The sequence below is a fragment of the Schistocerca nitens genome, chromosome 1, assembly GCF_023898315.1.
Source record: "Schistocerca nitens isolate TAMUIC-IGC-003100 chromosome 1, iqSchNite1.1, whole genome shotgun sequence".
Classification (NCBI taxonomy): domain Eukaryota; kingdom Metazoa; phylum Arthropoda; class Insecta; order Orthoptera; family Acrididae; genus Schistocerca; species Schistocerca nitens.
In genome coordinates this window covers 672,442,756-672,463,257 of record NC_064614.1, presented here as the reverse complement: position 1 = coordinate 672,463,257, position 20,502 = coordinate 672,442,756, and the positions used below count along the sequence as shown (strand labels likewise).

General features: G+C 36.5%; 2 protein-coding genes across 2 annotated transcripts; both read left to right on the top strand.

The window, feature by feature from the left end:
- The first annotated feature begins 2,478 nt into the window (after window positions 1-2,478).
- On the top strand, window positions 2,479-19,186 carry LOC126259240 (N-acylneuraminate-9-phosphatase). Its single transcript, XM_049955866.1, has 3 exons — window positions 2,479-2,666; window positions 16,257-16,431; window positions 16,640-19,186. Exons 1-3 carry the CDS (start codon window positions 2,502-2,504, stop codon window positions 17,164-17,166), a joined length of 867 nt encoding a protein of 288 aa, XP_049811823.1. The 5' UTR covers window positions 2,479-2,501; the 3' UTR covers window positions 17,167-19,186.
- LOC126259234 (neurochondrin homolog) lies at window positions 2,725-5,627 on the top strand. Its single transcript, XM_049955855.1, has one exon. It carries the CDS (start codon window positions 3,089-3,091, stop codon window positions 5,318-5,320), a length of 2,232 nt encoding a protein of 743 aa, XP_049811812.1. The 5' UTR covers window positions 2,725-3,088; the 3' UTR covers window positions 5,321-5,627.
- Window positions 19,187-20,502: the final 1,316 nt, after the last annotated feature.

The window sequence follows — 20,502 nt, the reverse complement described above, 5'->3', positions numbered from 1 at the left end:
CATCACACCTACAATTTTCGTTCCATTCAAATAATTCCTTCTTGCTGGTGGGTTGTCCATCTCTGCAGAAATAGAACCACTTCTTAGAATGACATAAAATTTGAACACCATGTTACTGAGGCAGGGGGAACATCATTGAACAAAAAAATAATAAGTTAACCAAATGTTTAGCAATAAATGGTACTGTAAGAGTCTTAATGCAAATTGGGCCAGTTACAAACGACAAATGAATTGCAAAACGACGACTACAGTTTGAGTTGCACATTACACTATCCATACTATTTAATGTGCATGACCACACAAGTTTGGTAGTCAACAATTGTGCCACTGTTAGTTAGGTAAGCCCGTCCACCACAGCAAGTTCATATGACATCAGATGAGGAAAATCTGTTTTTAATTGTCCTGGGCCAAAAACTGCATAAAAAGCGAGATGACATTGGTTTCTAATTGTTGTGAGACTGGCCCAAGACATGTTCAATGTGCTGTCCAATGTCTTCTGGCACAAGTTGAAATTGAGAAATAGCATGTTCCACAACAGACGAGTTTCTTGGGGGTAATGTTCAGAATGTGTTGTGCAATACGTGTGCTCAGTTCAGCAACGTTCTTAACTGGAACACAGAACACAACATCTTTCAGATAGCTGCACACCCAGAACTCACATGAATTAAGATCAGGTGATCTGGACAGCCAGGCTGAAGGGAAATAGCAACTATACTAAATTACATTATCAGGACTGTAGGGTTGGTGCTCAAATGTCTTCCACTTCCAGTGGACGAGGTGGTCACCCAGACTGACTGGCGTCTTGCGTAGACCTGTGACAAGCACTGAACTTGGCACATCATTCCACAATGGTAGTTTTTGGCAGACATGCTGTCCCATACACATTCTTCATTCTCTGGTACATGCCTCACACTGTCTGCCTTTTGGCAGCTGAGAAAAGAATAACAGAATAGTGGTCCTGTTTCGACAAATTTGGTAATAACATCTCCATAGCTCAAGTTTCCACGTTTACTGCACGCACATTGGAAAGATAGAAATGCCACATTAATCCCTTGCCTGCATGTCACTGCATATTGGACTCACGTTCTGCTGCATACATACTGCAGCAAAACCCACAAATGGAGTCTTTTTATATAAATGTTTATAATAAGTGATATGAATGCTCTAAATGTGAAGTGAATATTAAATTTAATAACTGCCTGGTCAATGCTAATTACTTGTATGTCATGTCACTGAGATATTTTTTAGACATTACTCCTTGTGGCAAAAGCAAACCAACTGAAACTCATTATAGCCATAATTCTGCCAGACATGGTGTTACTTAAATGTATATCAAAAACTCTAATACATAAACCCACCAACAATCAAAAACGTGTGAACTATATTCAGTTTAATAAAAAACAACTTAATATCTACAAAGACATTGTGTATAGTATAAAATAAATAAACAATCTTATCTTTCTGGGGAACTTTGACAATAATAAACAATATAGTTTCAAATTAAAATACATACATTGCTCCGAAATAAATATTCTATATTACAGTACATGTTTATTCACATAGCTTCATTATTGTCAAGACCACAAATATGAAAGATAAATTAATTACATCGGACTTATTTTGCTTATAAAGCTGTTTACAAATTGCATATGTGACTCTCTGGAAAGCTATCTTCCAACTTCGATTCATGAAAGACAATGAGCAAAAATTCTCTTCATCATAAAGATGGTCGTGACACGAATGATGTTGACACTCGATAGGTGAAACATTAGTTGGCAAGATAAAAACTGAACGAAAAACACCAATTAACGTTGAGATTTCCTCCTAAACTAAATTCCATTATCGCCACAGTTTGTCTTATCTCAGCTATTCTAGATATTATTTTATCAAGAAACACCTTCCTCTCCTTCATATATCGTCACTAAAAATCTGCTACATGCGACTTTTTCCGCACCTGAATTTCTCTCTTTTTTATCTTTAGATTTAGCCATTTTCCATTGTTTCAGTTTTTCGCAAAACTCAAGCTTGCCGAGTTTCCAAATTCTGAGGAACTGTAATCGGCTTCCGCTAATGGAGCACAAATTGTCGCGACTCGAACGCCAGATGCGAAGTTAAATCGAGTTACGCTCTGTTATTCCGCTTGCGCGTCCCGCGAGTGAAAAGTTACATCCTGGGACACTACTTACAAGTACAATTTATACCATGTAGTGTTTTGAAGACAGTAAGCAACAACTTCTGCTGATAGTACTTGTTTCTGGTACACATAGGAAGAAGAAACTAATTGCTGACGTATTATTTTCCAAATAAAATTAAGTCTGAACTAGACTGCAATACGCATTTTACACCTCTATTGTAGATAACCTATACAGCCTTCTAGAACGTCAATGATATTTATCGTGTATTAACCGATCAGTTCCTATCTTCGGCGTTGTGGGCTTTGGTTTCAGTTCAAAGGCCTTTAAAAGTGAATTGTAGAAAACGACTACTCACTACAGTGATTTATGCTGCTCCGTGTATTGTACTCCTGTAGAAGAAATATTATACACAGTATGCGAACAAATATCAAAGATAGTTCGATAAGAACCCGAAAGGTTTCTGCGATATTATTTGATCTTGACAATACATTAATAACTACCAGGAAAAGTGATCAGCTGACGTGTGAAAAGGTACAGTATTTTTAAACGAAAACAAAGACGCATCTATATACCGGTTGTTCGAGGTTAATTTCCAAGCGACTCTACACAAGGATATCGATGTTGTCCGATAATCGATAGATAGTGGCGGAACTCGCGTTTGAGTGCTAGAAATAACTCGACCACGGAAGCTGATGGAGACGCTATGGAAACTCTAGACATGTGTTCCAAATATAGACTTCGGGGCGACGGTCAATGTGTTTTCGAAAATAGACTGACTGATAGGCAGCTTCTGCTAGTCGCTTAGCGGCCTGTGACACGAAAATCGTGCTGCTGATTTCGTTTGTTTACGCAGTTGTTTCGAAGTGAAAGTTTAAGCAGTGCAAACGGCGAACTTGTGTTTATGTTCTTCACGTAGTTTCCATTCATAAAAGTGTGTGAATACTTCCTCCATCATGTCGGGAGGGGTTCCAGAATCTGTAAAGAAGTGTGTAGCTATTCTCAAGGCGTCCCAGAGCGATACTGAAAAGTTTGCTGCCCTTTTTATGGTGACGAAACTTGTTAAAGCTAAAGATTGCAATACTGCCAGCAAAAGACTTCTGTTTGAAGCAATTGGTTTCCCGTTCTTGAAGAGACTGTTGCTAAGCCCGGACGTTCCTGCTGATTGTCCACCAACTGTTTACAAGTCAGTGGCATTGTCAGTCTTGTCAAGTTTCTGCTCAGATGCTGAACTCGCAACTCATCCAGAGATGCTTGCTAATATACCCGTGTTCTTGGATATCGTGCAACAAGCAGATGACGACGATCTTGATGATAATCTGATGGTTGTAAATGAGGCATACACATGCCTTCAGCATATAGCTGCACATGAACCTGGTCAGAAAGCTTTGCTAGATGCTGGTGCTATTTCCAAAATGTCTGAGATATATTCGCAGCAAAGTTTTCAGACTGATGAAGCCCTTAGTATATTAGTGACTCTTGTTAGCTGTGTCGGGCCTTCTGCATGGGACAATAATCCAAAACCATTCCATGCGATAGTGACTAAAATAGCGCTAGATTTTGAGACTGATCATAGTGAGCGGAAGTTTGAACTCTGTGGGGTGCTTCAGGCCTTACTAGCTAATTGCAGGAAGGAAATAATTGCTGCAACAGCCACTGAGGAAATATGGCCTGGAACTATTCAAAAAGGATTGACAGATATTTTGTCTAGCAAAATAGGTAAATCACAGAGAGACCCTGCTCTTAAACTTGCTTCAGTCATGGTAGAAATATTGGGTGTTGAGTGGACACTGACAGATGAAGATAAGCCACGTCAGTTCTTTATGCTCTTGGTTCAACTTTGCTCAATTGAGGTTAGAATGCAACTTGAGGACCAGAAATTTCAGGCTATTATGGCCAATGCAGATCTTGTTTCAGCTTGCTTCACTGTGTTAGAATTATCTATTTCATTTGTAGCATCAGACACACTTGAACTGGAACAGAAAGAAAAGCAGCAGCTGTATACAGCACTAAAAGGTGCATTTGCAGCTGTGATGAATGTTCTTTTGCAAGTGTCAAAAGACTTTCCTAAAAATAAGGACACTTTAGATATAAAAGCAAAAATGTTTATTTGTGCCATGGTGAGAGTTTTGTCTGCTTGGCTTGCACAAGAAACCTCAGCCATGAGGAATGCAGTTTATACATTATTACCTTTTATGTTAACAATAGCTAATGAAACATTTTATGCGTACAGATCAAGATATCTGACTGAGAAGGCCCAAGCCTCCCAGTCAGGAGTGACTGATATGGCAGCAGTTCAGAAAGATCCAATTAGTCAAGCAAATGTATTGCGTTTCATGCTTCCAGCTTTGTGTCATTTGGCTGTAGAAGAAAAAGCCCGAAAAATTTTGTTGGATGTGAAAGAAGATGAAGTATTGTATGAATCTTTTGCATTTCATTGGTCAATTGTACACTATAAAAAGCCACCTGTCCCTAAATCGGAGAGGGGCAAAGTAAAAGGTCCCGAACCAGAGTTAGATCCAAAAACACTGGAGGAGATGAAGGATTCCAGAGCAGCCATGATTAGTATTTGTAATATTTTTATGAATATAACTGTATTAGAACCAAAACTTGTCGAAGAAAGTACTTTGTTTGCCACATTACTGAAATTTATTTTTAATAATTTACCAGAACTGAAAAACATACCAGAAAATCTGGTCCTTCATGGCAACATGGCAGTTCTTGGTCTTTTACTTTTGAAACAACAGGCTAAGAAAGTGAAGAAAAATGATTTCACCATCTGTCGGTATATACAAGCTACAATTCGTTTCTTATGGGATGCATTTAATGTAGATGAATCAAATGATGCCACCTCACTTGTTGTTACTATGGCATATAAGAAGTATTGGATAGAACTCATGGAACTGTGGTTTTTAGGAATGCAGACTATGAGTGCCGTGTTGGCCCTTGTCCCTTGGATATCTGAATTTGCAATTGAAAGTGGATGGGCTCAAGGTATTATTGACACACTGAATAAAGTTAAAACAGGTTCTCTACCAGCAAATACCAAAGCAGCATATGAAGATTTCCTTTGTCGCCTTGTTGATGCAAACAACAGTGTTGCAAAAGTCCTTAAGAAACATGATGCACTGTCAGTATGCAGAACCCACAGATTTATGGAACTTGGAAAACGTCTTTTTGGGGATTAGTTGTCAGTTACTTGTAACTTTGTATAACTAAATTGTGTTGTGTCTTTTCTATAAAGCATTTTATTTTCTTTGTTACTGTAGGCATTAATAATGGGAAATTACAAATTCTGTAAAAATAGTATATATTTTTGTATTACTTTTCAATTGTGAGAGTTTTGTGATAACATGTGGAGATCAAAAAAGTGTCATTGATTGTACTTGCTTATAAATTCCAACACAACCACAATGCTTAATTTCACAAGAAAAACTTCAGTCTGGCTACTTTTGGGCGAGTCCTGGAGTACTACGATCTATGCCACTGTTGGATAGAGGTATTTTATGATCAGATTGTATACTATATGGCATGGGGTGTAATTACAATATCTAGTGTGGTGAATTCTGTAGGAATTTTTTGGGTAACACAAGTGTGCTGTGATAATATGAGAAACACTTTCCATTGACTGCTAGCATGAGAAATGATAGTGTAACCACTCACATTATTGGGAAAAAAGCCTGTAGTCAATCCCTAGTATCCAAATTAACAGTCTTAATCTAATGCATTGAGTAAAATAGATAAACATAGAGAAATGAGCTGTATGAAATGGTAACATGAAACATTTTGGTGTTTACTGTTTAAAGTGGTTACTGTTATAGTGGAGGACAGACATGATGTAATGAAGAATCAGCAAAGAATAGAACAAGCATTACAGGTGATTGAGCAGTGAAGTTAGACTGTGTGTGAACACCAAGACCAGTGAAATTAAAAATGTAATTGAATTGTGTGAAAGTGACTATATTCAGAGGGGAAAAAAAGGGAGTGGCTTGTAAGAGGGAAACATTTCTCACCTTCATTTGGTTTTGTTTAATATCATATTAACAATAAAAAAGTATTTCTAGATCAAGATCAAGTCCAAATCTAGCAATAATGTGAATAGGCATGTAAAGTCCAAAATACAAATAATCCTAGGTATGGGTTGGGGGGTACAACAATGGAGGAGAAGAACGTGTACTTTTCAGTTGTCAGATGTAGATAGAAACAGTAAAACTATACACTGACTCTTGACCTTCCATTACATTTGGTAAGTCCATTAAGAAAGAAATAGAAGTGTAGTGACAGGCCAGAGAGTATCTCAGTAGGCCCCTTGCATATCAGTTCTTGTGAACTGATATTTGCAGCTAACAGTAAGGGGTATTTGCAGGTACTGGTCTTTTGTAATTGCTGCCGTTATGAATTGCATACAGCCACAGTTACAGATACAGAATTTCACATCACTGACTTTGTTCATCCCACCATCAAGCACTAGTGCAGAGTCAACACCATATGTAGCTGTTCTACAAAGACTTCATACCTAGTACACACAGTTTTCCATTGTGCTAATTATTTTCTCCAAAATTAGTTCGAGGAAGGTAAGAGACTACCTGTGCTATGTCTTGAATATTGTTGGGAAACTTATGCCTTAGAATTTGGCCTGAAAATTATTGCTTGATCATTTTAAGGTTCTTTTCCTTTACATAAATGACTGACATTTAGACAGACATGTTTTTACTTGCCAGCAATGACTACTGCCATTTTACCAAAAGTAATCGGTGAAATTAGAGCCTTCATTCCTTACTTTCTTAATATTGATGGATATGAAATACAGTAAAGGAGATAAAATACATCATTGTCAAAAAGGAGATCAGATCATTCATAAAGAAGATTAAGAAGTGCAAATTATATAGGCAAGAGAAATTTACACAAAGATTAGTTAACAAACAACACATGAAAAGTTAGTGTTAAGAAATCTGGGAAAGAGAAAGAAGAATCGAGGAGGTAAAGGATACTAGAGCAGCAGTATAGAACATTGTTAGATGACTAGATTTAACGTAGCATGCAAAGAAGCATGGTGCAATATAAACAGAAAAATGACTGAGAGCAGAAGTAATTAACACAGACAGTGCTTTGGAGACTGATTGTGACTTTGGTGTTGAAAAAAACCCACTTTAAGGCCTTGACTAATTGATATAATTATTTTTGTATAGTCTGTTGTGTTTTAGAGACTGCATGTATACTCAATTCAGTTTTGTACTAATTCTGTGAAGTAATTGACTAATTATTCAGCCAAAATTATGATTGTTGTAGTCCTTTAGGATTCATATATGTGCACTCAGCTCTGCAGTATTATACTTGCACAATGCTTTTCCTAGCTTTCATCTGTACAGCTACCATCATTAGCTTATGCTCACACAAAAACCATATATAGGGACTTTTATATGGGCAGTATATTTCATGATGTACTAACAATATTACTATGCCAAGCATTAAGCATTTAGATTAAATGAATACACAGTCACAAGACGTATATACTAGTGATACACATTTCTATGTAGCAAAAAATCTTTGTATGACTAAGTGATCTCTGGCACTGATTTCATCTCACTGTATTTGAATATTATGAAGGTCTGGAGGTACACATGAGAGTGCTTACAGGTACTTCACACTCACTGCCCATACAACACAATACTTTTTCACCACAATTGAAACTTTTTACATTCAGGTCCTCCACTCTGTGCACATACAGTAGTATTTTAAAATATACTTCTGTTCAGAACAGTAAAACTGCTGCATTCTCAACTCTTTTGTGCTTTTTTTTTCTTGTCTTCTCCATATAATCTCTTCTTTTTGCATCCAGCTCCCTTTTCAGACCCATGAATGCATTTTTTTTTTTCACTAACTGGAAAGCTAACATCTATCCAGTGTGCTATCAACTTACTTCGTAAAATCTGTAGTATCTTTTGGTGTTATATTTGGTGTGACAGTTAATGATGTTAGTGCGAGACATTACTGAAATATTTGCCAATGGACACTACCACCAGTACTGACTAAGGGTTCCAACTGTCATTTAATTGTGTGGAACAAATTCACAAATTATGTTTGAATTTTTTTCACTAGGCTCAGAGAAAAGTTTGAGCATTCACATGTTTCACAGATCATAATACAATCTCTCTTGAGGCCGTTTTAAAATTGCAGTACATTTACTTAGTGAAAAACATTGCAACATAGACCATTAACATGCTTGTCTTAAGATACTTTCTTTGGTTCTAAAGACAGGATAATTCTGTGCTTTCTCAGCATTCACAGTTATTTAACGTTTGTAGGTGAAAGTTAATGATGTATCTCAGATGGATTAATGAATTTCAAGCAGAGCAATATTGACTTTATTTATTCACTACTAATTAAAATTATTTATTGAGGCAAGTTAAGATGATGCAGTTGATAGAGAATGCATTTATTCCCAAAATAGAAACAACATACACAGGACAATGACTTCCCTTAATTTGAAGCCGCTGTGGAACCGTATATACAGGAGACTACTTATGATTATGCTCTCATCTTCTGGTAGACCTTTTAACACGTCAATTAAAAACGGTTCAGATCCTACATCACTGACAATATCCAATGATACATACAGATGTTTAATAACAAAAATGTATGTAACAAAGTTATACTGGATTTTTAGGAGGCATTAAGATAGATGCAAAGCATATGGGAAAGTACCTACATTCATAAATCATAAAGTTTGGTAATTTAGCAACTAAAGATTTTCTTGAGGGGATTGACTGATATAGTTTTGTCTCTAGAACAGATGAAGTTGATGAAAGCAAAGCAGTGTGAGTTACACTCTCCATCTTCTCTCATAAGACTGTGCTGCATAAAAAAGAGGCCATTAAGGATGCACTCAAATAGTACAATTGAATTTTCTCATTTTGAGAGTAATGAAAGTGTGATCTGTTTTAGTTGCTAAAAAACATTCAACAGGCTAGATGGCATAAAATGCAGGCGTTTCTTTATTTAAGACAATTAGTTTTGATGGACTTTGCTTATCTTCAGGTGTTAAAAATATGTTTGTTGTGAAAACATGTCCATTTCACGCTGAACTTCACACCAAGTTGTCACGTGGATAAAAATCAGCACATTCTAAAAGGTTTGTCATAATGCAACGAGCATCTGTGATGTATATATGAACACATTTTCCACAATAAAAAGATTTTTAAGACCTGAAGATGACAGCAAAGTCTGTCGAAACCTGGTGTCTTAAATAAAGAAATATTTTATGTGATCTAGGCTGTTGGTAGGGATTGTGGATAGGTGGTGCTCAGTGGGAATGTGGATTGGCCATGAGATGTCCGCACAATTGTGATTCTGCTGTGTCTCAGGTGGTGCTATGGTTGACATACCTGCCTAGTAAGCAAGAGGTCCCTGGTTCGAATCCTGGTCCAGTACACATTTTCAATCATCAACGCTGATACTGCATAACGCCCTGCTGCAGCTGTCAGCAGTGATCCCTTTCAGTTTACAGTACATGCTTGGCACTGAGTCGAATGATGGTCTCTGGTCCCTGAACATCGTATCTCATTTCAAATAGCCAAAGACTGTATCATTAGAGGGTCGAACTTATGTAACTGAACATATAAGGATGATGTGCATTGTGATTCAAATGAAATGCTGTAAACCATAAACGTTTATGTTAAACAGGGTCTTGAAATTTGACGTATTTTGCACTTGATTTAGAAAAAAGGAATTCTGTGAAATGACTTTCATCATAGCTGTATATTAGTTTTCTGCCTGAGAAACACTGCTCACCAGTTTAAGTGAACATGAACCAATATATACACAATTCAGTAAAAAGGATGCTGACATCCATATGTAATCTGGAAATGGCCACTAGATGTCATAAGAGATGGATCCAACAGGTGGAGAGTAATGTGTTGTCTGTGGAGAAGCAGCAACAGCAAGAATGGATGGGCCAGGATAGTACAGTGACTTCGAACATGGTAGTCGTCGGATGTTGCCTGAGTAACAAATCTACTAGGAAGATTTAAATGTTTCTAAAGCTGTTCATGTTGACTGACTGTGATGGGATTATGTAGTTGTGAAGTGGAAATGCGAAGTAACAACCACACCAGGCAGACTTCATGCACTGACAGACTGGGACCATCTAGAGCATTGCAGAGGATGGTCAAAAAAAAAAAAGAGAGAGAGAGAGAGGTCACATGATATCATTGGAAGGAATCACTAGTGAGGTACAGAGTGCTACCAGCAGAACAGCTAGCAGAATGACCGTGCGTAAGGACTTTAAAAGAATGAGGCACAATGGTTGAGCAGCTTCTCACAAGCCACACATTTTGTAGCCAATACTGACACCTGAGGCGGTGAAAAGAGCAGCGTCACTGGACAATGAATAACTGGAAACGAGTAATTTAAAGTGATTAATCATGCTACACTATGTGGCAATCTGATGGAAGTGTTATGGTTTGGCGAGTGCACGGAGGTTGCCTGCCATCAGGTTTAGTATGGTGTTATGGTAAGGGGACCATTTCTTCTTCTTCTTCTTCTTCTTCCTCCTCCTCCTCCTCCTCCAGACCCCCAACCTGAATCCAATCGAACATCTTTGGGAGGAATTAGAAAGTCGACTTCACTCCAGACCCCAGCATCAAAAACCACTACCTTCTCTGGTCTTGGCTCTTGGGGAAGAATGTACTGTCAGTTGCTCCAAAGACATTCATATGTCTTGTTGAAAGTGTCTACAGCAGAGTTCAACCTGGCACAAAGGCAAAGGGGACACACATCCATATTAATGTTTACTAATATGTGTTCAAATACTTTTGGTCAGATATCTACATCTTGCACTAACAATATTTTTAATAAAAGAAGAGTATATTCTTAAGTTGCCGAAACAACTGAATCGGGAATGGGCATGGAAGTCATCTGTCAACTATTGAAAGCACTGCACACATAATTTACCCCTTGTGCTTCTCCTCACATATATGCAAGTTTGTATACCAGCAATTCAACACTGAATTGCTTCACAAGCTAGATTCATACCAAGTTTAAGTCTAATTCATGACTCCTGCTGTTGACTTTGTGTGTGTCAGCTCTGATCTCTTGTCTTTCCTTTGGTAGCTCATGAGTGGAAAATCCTCATGCCACAATTGTTGTTTGTACTTATTTTTTACTTTCATTCTGTTAGACTTCCTCATATCTTGTTGCATTGTATGATATCACTAAGAGAAGTACACGGGCCAATTTATCTTATCCAGTCATATTGCATTTGGAAGTATGAAGATAAATCACAATAAACTAGAGAGAAAAAAAATGTGTTGAATGTTTCATTACCCTTTCCAGAAATATTCAACTCTATGAATGGTGTTTCAGATTACTGAATAATTAGTGTACTGTAGAGGAAAGAGTTCTGACTTTCTCACAAAATATTTAGTTTCACAAAAAATACTCTGCTTTATTTAGTTTGAGTGGTATGTGACTTCTTGATAGCAGGAAAACCTTTACGTCCCCCTCCTATAGCTGAATCCCACTATATTTTTATCTAATGGATCATTGAGAGCCATGCACAGGCAGTTATCAAGAAACAAGATGGGAGGATGTTCATTTGCCATCTGCATAAATGGAGCTTTCCACTAAAGTACTTTGTACGAAAAATGTAAGTTGTTCAGATGCAATGATACATTTATGAGTTATTTTCAGACCATTCAGGTATTGCTTTCAATGGAAAACATAGGTTTACTAAAGAATGGAAAAACTGCATCAAATACACTTCTGCGACAAAGTTATGATACTCTGGTAAAATCTGTCCCATTTCCAAACTGATCCGGTCTTTCAGTGTTTGGCACTTGTCATTTGGCTAAATTCCAGTGTCTGAGCACACAAAGCTCCTTGTTAATAAAGCAATGAATACTAAAAAGACCTCCAGTTTAACTTCTAACTTTATTGTTTAAATGAGTCCCAAAATTTTTCTAAAGTTGACAATCTGTAACATGTTGTTTGATAATGAGCACCTGCAGTAATGCAACTGAAAGGTGCTACATCTAAAAGCAGCTTTGTTACCCAAGTGTTATCTTGACATCACATACAGATACTCAAAACTGAGCAACAGAGGTCTGCATCTGACATTTATGCTCGCTCATATTGCTCAGTGAATGCAGTTCTGCTTTAAGTCTGGCAGATGTCAATACAATTGCTTTGGACATGGCGAGCAAGTGCACTCAACTTCCTTGGTGCTCGTTTGAGCAGGCTCAAATGGTCAAAAAGTCTACTATCCTAACCTCAGTGGCCACTCAGTTCCCCATTGTAGGATCATGGCGCATATATGTGAGATGAAGGGGAGTGTGAAAGCAACTCCTTTTCCTGTGAAGAAAAAAAAAATCTGAGGAATTAACAACTACATCTAGAAAACATTACTTGCTTTGTAGGAGTAAACTGCCAGCATTTGAATATGCTTTCACTTGTTGACAATCAAGGTACTAATGAATGCAAGGCATTGCAATCCTTTCAGCATGCATAATGCTTTACAAATGTGTTGAACACAGTCCTGAAACGCATTTTTTATGATGATTATTTGATAAATGAGTTTGCTGTAATTAATTCCACAACTTATGCTGTCAAAGATACTGTCCACTTTGTGAAGAAAACTGTTGATGTGAATTTGATGCAGATAAGCTTGAAGCAAGAAATGGACACTAGGTAGGCTTGCACAGAATGCTACAGTCTGCAGTTAGGCAGTATGATTAAATCATGGAAATGCCTCAGGAGTGAAGCGTCTGTCTTACCAACTTACTAGTTATGACAACAACACTCAAAAAGAACTCATCACATTCTTAGAGTCATTCAAAGATGCAACAGAAGTGCTGGAAGGCAAGAAGTTTCTAACAGTTCAGTCTTTTTTGTTACGGGTACACAAATTGAAAAGTCATTGTAACACAGGGCCCAAAGATACATAGGTACATTTAAATTACTGTGGACCCATTTTCTTGTTTAACAGATTCTGTGTGTCCTGCAAATGAAAACTGCAAAGTGCCAATTTCAGTGGCACAAGAATCTATACAGTACAGCACAACTATCATATTATCGTCTATTACCTGCGGATGCTACGGGTGTCGAATGAGTGCTGTCTCTGTTTCGTAGGGGAGATAGCTAAAATTCAAAAGTTGCACAGAAGTGAAATGTGTCTGTGATTGACCTTCTGATTATTGAAAATGGTCTGTTTCTGATAGGGATGGAACACTAAATACTGTGCATCAAATATGAGATGAGATTCAGTTCCTGATAAGCTACAACAAAATTATGACATGGCAGTAATATCTCACTGTTTTTATAATGGCCACTGAGAGAATGTCAATCATGCTCAGCAGTCAAAAAAATGCTCTGTTTTCAGAGTGACTAGATTGTGGACCATGTCATACTCAATCTATCGATGAAATTGACTTTTATTTAACCTGAATGGATAGTGGTGACAATGACGATCCACCTGAGAGGTGGAAGCATAACAGCAGTCTCTTTCCCAATTTCCTAATTTAGCAAGAAGAATGTTTTGTGTTCCAGTCTGAAATATGACTAGTGAAAGAAATTTCAGTGCAGCTTGGAACCTTATCTCGGATGGACGAAGTAGACTTGAAACAAAATGAGTTGATTTGCTGTAATTACACTAACAGGGAATAATTTGGAGGCAATTTTGTTCTTGTTACATTTCTAATTCCTTAGACGATCAAGTTCACACATGTACATTTGAATCAACTAAGCAGGTGGTGTTATAAAAAACAGGAATGCTCTATCAGTACAAAAATTGGTAGTTAAGTTTTCTAATGAAACTGCAAATGATTCCAAATTTCTGTCATTGCATGAAACAAGCTATTTTCTCTTATGGATCACAATGATGTTGCGATTAGACACTACCACCCACACGAAGTAGTAGGATGGAAACAGAGCAACAAGGGTATTTTTGTAACTGAATGCATTAGTAATCCTGAGAAATTCATCAAAATACTGTGGGAAAATTTTGTACCAAATGAGCTAGTGAACAATAATCAGATGGTATACTGTAGGACTCCAGAGTGTAGTGTAGTGCTGTGAAGCAGTTTGTATATGTTTATTCTTTCTCCTGTCTATCAATCCATAGTGCAGTATTGTGGAGCTTATATACATATATTCTCTTTTGCCAAAAGTATGTAAACCTTCTGAAAGCGCACAATTTTATTTTGAAAAGTTTAAGGATATCTTTTAAACCAATTCCTATTGCATTCTTCATTTTATTAATTCACACATATATGAATCACAAGCATAATCTTAATTTGATGTCTGTAGTGTCCAACGTGAAAAAAATTACAATGGCAATGAAGACAGACAATGACTGAAATTGAAGATTAAGTAAGGAGTATCGATAAGTGCAAAGAATTGATGGATATGTCAGCTGTCACAATAATGACTGTGGGAGGGGGAGGGAGGAGGGGGGGGGGGGAGAGAGAGTGTATACACTGAGGCATTCTTGCAAAAGGTTTCTTTAACAAAAGTATTTAGATAGCTAAGTAGGACAGTGTTTCTTCATAGACATAAATGTGACAGCGTGCCTCTACACAATTTTGTCTTCCAAGAGTGGGTTCCAGTAATAACTGTGTATGTAATATCTGTTTGCCATTCAGTCTTAGCTTGAAAAGTTTTTACAGTAGTGACTAAGCAGATCAGCACCTTCCTGAAAATTTTCTCTATTCTAACATGATATTACATACTTTAATATTACTCAGTTTTCTTTACATGTAGTATTCAGATCTGCCGAGGTCTTCTGAACACACACAATAAAATAGCAAATAATTCAAATTTAGGAACAAATTAACAGTTTTGTTTAACATTCACAAACTATGGATTTAAAAACAAACAAAAAAACCTGAATGTCATACTAGTTAGAAGAGCTTTCCTTTCCATGCTGAAAGCAATCCAGTTGTCTCCAAGGCAATTGAATTTCAGGTTCTGGGAGAAATCTGTAAGATGAAGTTTAAAGTCTACAGGCAACACACAAAGTACATTTTAAGATACACAGTCATGTCTTGTACCTGCCAATTTTTTGGCTAAAGCTGCATCTTGACGATAACATTGTGAGAAATCAAAGAGAAGGCTGTATAATAATCAGCTCAAGCAATGAGAGCGAAGTGGTTAGTACAGCACTTGAATGCAAATACCTCACTGGCTCACTGTCAAGTTTTAGAAAATGGCTCTGAGCACTATGGGACTTAACTTCCAAGGTCATCAGTCCCCTGGAACTTAGAACTACTTAAACCTAACTAACCTAAGGACATCACACACATCCGATATTAAAATTTGATTTGTGAATTACACAGAGGGGGGGAAAAACAAGAACAGACTGCAACACAGTATTATTAAGATCCGAATTAAAGACATATGATAGATAATAAAGCTCATGCAGTGTTATCTGGCTGCAAGATGATTCATATTTATTTTCAATTAGCTGAATAATTATTAAAACGCTCACAACCTTCTTGCCATAAAAACACAAACAGAGTCTCTTGCTCTAGTTTAAAAAGTATATCTTCTCCTTTCTGAGAATATGAAACAATCTTCCATCAAAAGCTTCTTTGTGGGGTCAGCTCTTTGCTGAAAATTTCCTCTATTCTAACATGATACTACATACTTCAATGTTACTCAGTTTTCTTTACATGTAACATTTAGATCTGCTGAGGTCTTCTGAATACAACAATAAATAGCAAATACAGTAATTCAGATTTAGGAATAAATTAACAGTTTTGTTTAAGCGTTACAGACTATGGACTTAAAAACAAACAAAATAATCTAATGCCGTACTTAGTTAGTGGGGTGTTCTTTTCCATGCTGAAAGCAATCCAGTTGTGTCCAAGGCAACTGAAACTACTAATTATAGAGAAACTGCTTATTATAGTTGTGAACTAGGAAGTAATAAACAAATGCCTTGTTTTGATGACCATCAAGCTCAAACCTTGAGTGAAAGGGCAAAAATGGGAAAATGAAGTCAGGAAATGTTGGTTCGCCATTCATAATACAGTCAATCTTAATTAATGGTCTATATTTAAATTTTTACCTACTCTGACTCAGAATAACATACAAGCTAAATAAACCACAAACACTGTAAATTAACAGGTTTCAGAATACTTACAAGAAGAATATGATGTACCAAAATCAAAAGCTGAAGCATACACACGTATATTTCTGAAGAATTTCCAATCTTGTCCAGAAAATAGTGACATGAGTCTTGACCAATGGCGACTCTTTCTATGGACCCAAGCACTTGGCTCTACATATGCACACATATCAGGTTGGTTGTTACTAACTGTCCTATTCTGTCAAGAATTTTCACAGCAAACAAAGAAACTATGGCATCTGTAAATCCTTAATAATGATAATTAATATGAACATTATTATTCTAATTATTATTACTAATAATGTATTTTCAATTATAATATGTAACTTTTACTGATATATTCATTGAACACATTTTAATTATCCATTACAATTGTTTTCAGACAATGTATACAGGATGTGGCTTCAATTAAGAATGACATATCTACTTCCTGGTGCTGAGATCTGGGCTTTGCTGCATAAACTTCAGTCTCAGTATCATTTAGGTTTGATTACAAATGGAACATCTCGTGCTCAGTGGGAGAAGATACAGGGATTAGGTCTTCAAAACTGCTTTGACTGTATATTGGTATCTGGAGATCTGCCTTGGGAAAAACCGCAAAAAGCAATATTTTTAGAGGCATGCAAACAGCTTCAGACAGAACCAGAACACTGTCTCATGGTTGGTGACAAACTTGAAACTGACATCTGTGGTGCACTGTTGGCTGATATTGGAACAACTGTATGGGTTCCACTTACAGGACAACAAGAACTGGATCCACGACCAGACTTCATACTGAATTCCATACTTGAGCTGCCTGAAGCTTTGCATATGCTTTCTGGATCAAAGGCATTTTCCTACTCACACAGATCAGTCCCTTCTCCTGACATAAAATCAGAAAGTAGTAATGTATGCAACAGCTTGAGCTAGCATAATGTACAAGTTTGAAATTTCCTGCCTCAGTGTTGTGTGTAAAACCAAATGTTTTTATTATGACTCTTGAGTGAATAATGAATTTAGGATTAAGCAAAAATAACGTAATTCAAGTGAATACTTTTACAGGAAAACTAGTACAACAAGAAAGACAACTGTACACTCCAAACTGTGAAACTTGTCCTACTGCCAAAGGCTAATGCCAAATCCATTAACTCCCTTGGTAAATTCGTGAGAATATTAGGCCCTGCAGAATTCTTACATTTGAAGCATACCTACTAAATCACATCACTCGTATGAAAATCTCACAAATGAAGATGATAGCTGTACTGTGGGTGTGTTTCACACTGGACTTTACAATCAGTTTTCACAGCAGCCAGCAACATGCAGTGATTGTTGTACACTGCAAATATTTGATATATGTCCTGTTACGATACATTTTGCTATTAAAAGCAATTTATAAAGTACAGTACCTGTACACTGGGGCTTTCACTGGATAACGCACATGTGTTTAGCACAGACTTATGGTTTGTGAGCTTTATCATGCTGTATGATTATGTGCAATACAACCTACCTACTTAGTGTAGATTAAACAACTTCAACAATCTGCACTGATGAAAGTTAGGTTCACATCCAATTGATTTACCACCGCAAGTAAGAAAATGTCAATTATCTTGACTACTCATACACGTCTCAGACTGTAGATCAGTGCTCCAGCCCTGATACCATGGAATACAACAGAATAAATACGAAGTGGTTCTCTGTGCTTTGTCTTCTGTTAAATCTCAAATTTGTTAGCTGACCTTGTGACCTTGTTGACTCCAAGTTTACCTCCATGCCAACAGTGATGCCTGCAGGAAAGTGTAAAAGTTATTTCTCACTCATTTTTCACAAGTCTTTAGTATACTGCTGTCAATACTCTTATATTATTTCCTTCTGTATTTAGTGGAACACACTGTATAGGGAATACAAATTTTAGCTTCCACAAAAATATCTTTTTATATTCAAAATTTTTGTAGTCCTGTTAGCAACTAATTAAACCTACAGTAGAATGTAGTTTGGGTGAGAGACACAGTAACTCTGCCCTGTTAAATGAGCTGATGTTCTCAAAGCATTGTAGTCTCTCTGTGTGCTGGAACTGTCATACTCTAGATGTTACAAAACATACTCTGACCAATCCTCACACTTAATCATTTGGGAAACAGTTCAGTTGGTACATGCTGCCTCATAAGGGCCTTCTATTTGGTCATAGGAAACAGGGTTGGAAGGTAATGTGAAGAGTAAAGAAAGTGTTCATTTGTGAATGTCAACCACAAAACTGAAAAACTTCGAACAAGTTAATGTGATACAGAAAACTGTGGCAATTGTTAAGTACCTATTATTCAAAACAAATGTGGCCTTGTTATTAGAAGAGGTGTATGTTTCTATACGCATAATTAATGTACGAATGGTTAACAAAATAACTTGATTCTTAGCAAACATTCATCAGTTCAAATTTCTGTCCTGCTTCTGAAGAGCATTATAAAATCTGGATTTATTTCCACGGGGTTGACACTGTTTCATGCACTGAAGTTGTACCTGAGCCACACTTTGAATAGCAGGCAGGGTGCTGATAACCTCAGTACTTAGGGTCATAAGTCCACAGAAACACAACTTTGGATAGCAGCATCAGTCATACTTTAAAATACTGCTTGTCACTAAAATTGTGTGTACATAGAGACATATGCTTCATTTTTTTAGAGAAGCTTTTTTGGGCTTCAGATAATTGCCTTTATAAGACAGCATGTCAACTTATTTGTTAAAAAGCAACAATTTTGTGTGTGTTTTAATTATTTCATCATTTGAGGGAAAAAAAATCACGGACCATTTGTAATTTCCTACTAGAAGACTGCATGTGCCTTTATTTATACAAAATGTTTGTAACAGAGTAATATGTTTGTTACTAAATTTGTATAAATATATTTATATATATTAACTCTTTTAAAGGTGTTTTTAATAAATGAGATACCAAATTTAATATGTTTATTTGGATGACACTTTCCCTTACAAATTTGTTTACAGTGCAAATGGAATGTTCACAGAGAAGAATGTTGCCACATTTCAAATATCGTATTCTATTTTTGAGATAATCTTTAATTCATATAATCATGTATTTAAATGAATAATATGGAATATCAAAATTAATTACTTTACTACATCTAACAGCACAGAGCAGATTTTCTACTTGCTGGAGGAGAACAAGTGCCAACCAACAGTAATATGTTAAAAGTGTTTTCTGTAAACAGTGCTGCAAGACTTTAATGTGTTTAAATAATGGCACCACAAAACTACCAAATGACGTTGTAATGAATATTTTTCACAGGCAAATAGTTTCAGTCAAATGACTATATCTTCAAAACACAGATTAACATTACATCCAGCTTAAGGGAGTTTGCTGAGCATGAAAAACACAATTGTTTTTTTTTTTTTATTTGCAGTTACTGTCACCTGCATTTGTGTCTTTTATCTGATACATTTTCCAGCAGTCACCAAGACAAAAACAGAAAGTCTTATTACAGAGTTAAGCACATGTCTGGCCAACACAGTACCAAATTTAATTTACAAGGAAACTGCTTTGAAACTTTTGTCATGTTATTCTGCAACTGAAAGCTGGTTGCTTGACTCAAAATAGTTGCCTACAAATAAATATTCATTACAACTGCCTCTGGTGGTTTCAAGACATCGTTCTTTAGTAATTTAATATCTTGTTTTAAAATAATTATTGAGGCATAGGACACCCTCATATTAGAAATGAGGGCAAGAGGAATCATAAAAAAGAAGTGTTTTTGCTGAATTTTCACATTCTTCATAGTGGAGAAATAGTTCAACCCCCCCCCCCTCTCTCTCTATTTTTCCTTTGTCTCTCTGCTCTGAAGAGTAACTTAGGCAAAAGTTGAAACCACTGCAGAAAACACTTACCTTTCATGAGTCTGTCCACTACTCATCTCCTTGCGTGTAGAATGAATGGTAGCTTTTTTTCTAAACCATTAGTTTCATATATTTCAAAGTTACCAATTATTATAGTCCTACGATAGCCATCTTCTGTATTCAAGAGACTATTTCTGCTTATTGCCAGTCAGGAATGCAAATTATTCATCCAAGTTTTATTAAAATAAATGTCCACAAAGGAATAGTGCCATAAATATTACTGGTTTCCACTGAAGCCCATTTAATATCTTTCCTCAAACATTCAGATGAAATGCATATTTAGATAGTGATAGCATACATAGTTCTGTAGAGACAAATGTATTTACTGAATTGCAGCATCATGCTGCAACACATCAAAACTATCTA

What these genes read in the sequence shown, in the direction of transcription:
- LOC126259234 (XM_049955855.1), top strand. Translation starts at nt 3,089, where the DNA reads ATGTCGGGAGGGGTTCCAGAATCTGTAAAGAAGTGTGTAGCTATTCTC.
- LOC126259240 (XM_049955866.1), top strand. Translation starts at nt 2,502, where the DNA reads ATGCTGCTCCGTGTATTGTACTCCTGTAGAAGAAATATTATACACAGT. An exon ending in ATCAGCTGACGTGTGAAAAG is followed by an intron (nt 2,667 to 16,256) that starts GTACAGTATTTT and finishes GTAAATTAACAG; the next exon opens with GTTTCAGAATACTTACAAGA. An exon ending in TACATATGCACACATATCAG is followed by an intron (nt 16,432 to 16,639) that starts GTTGGTTGTTAC and finishes AATTGTTTTCAG; the next exon opens with ACAATGTATACAGGATGTGG.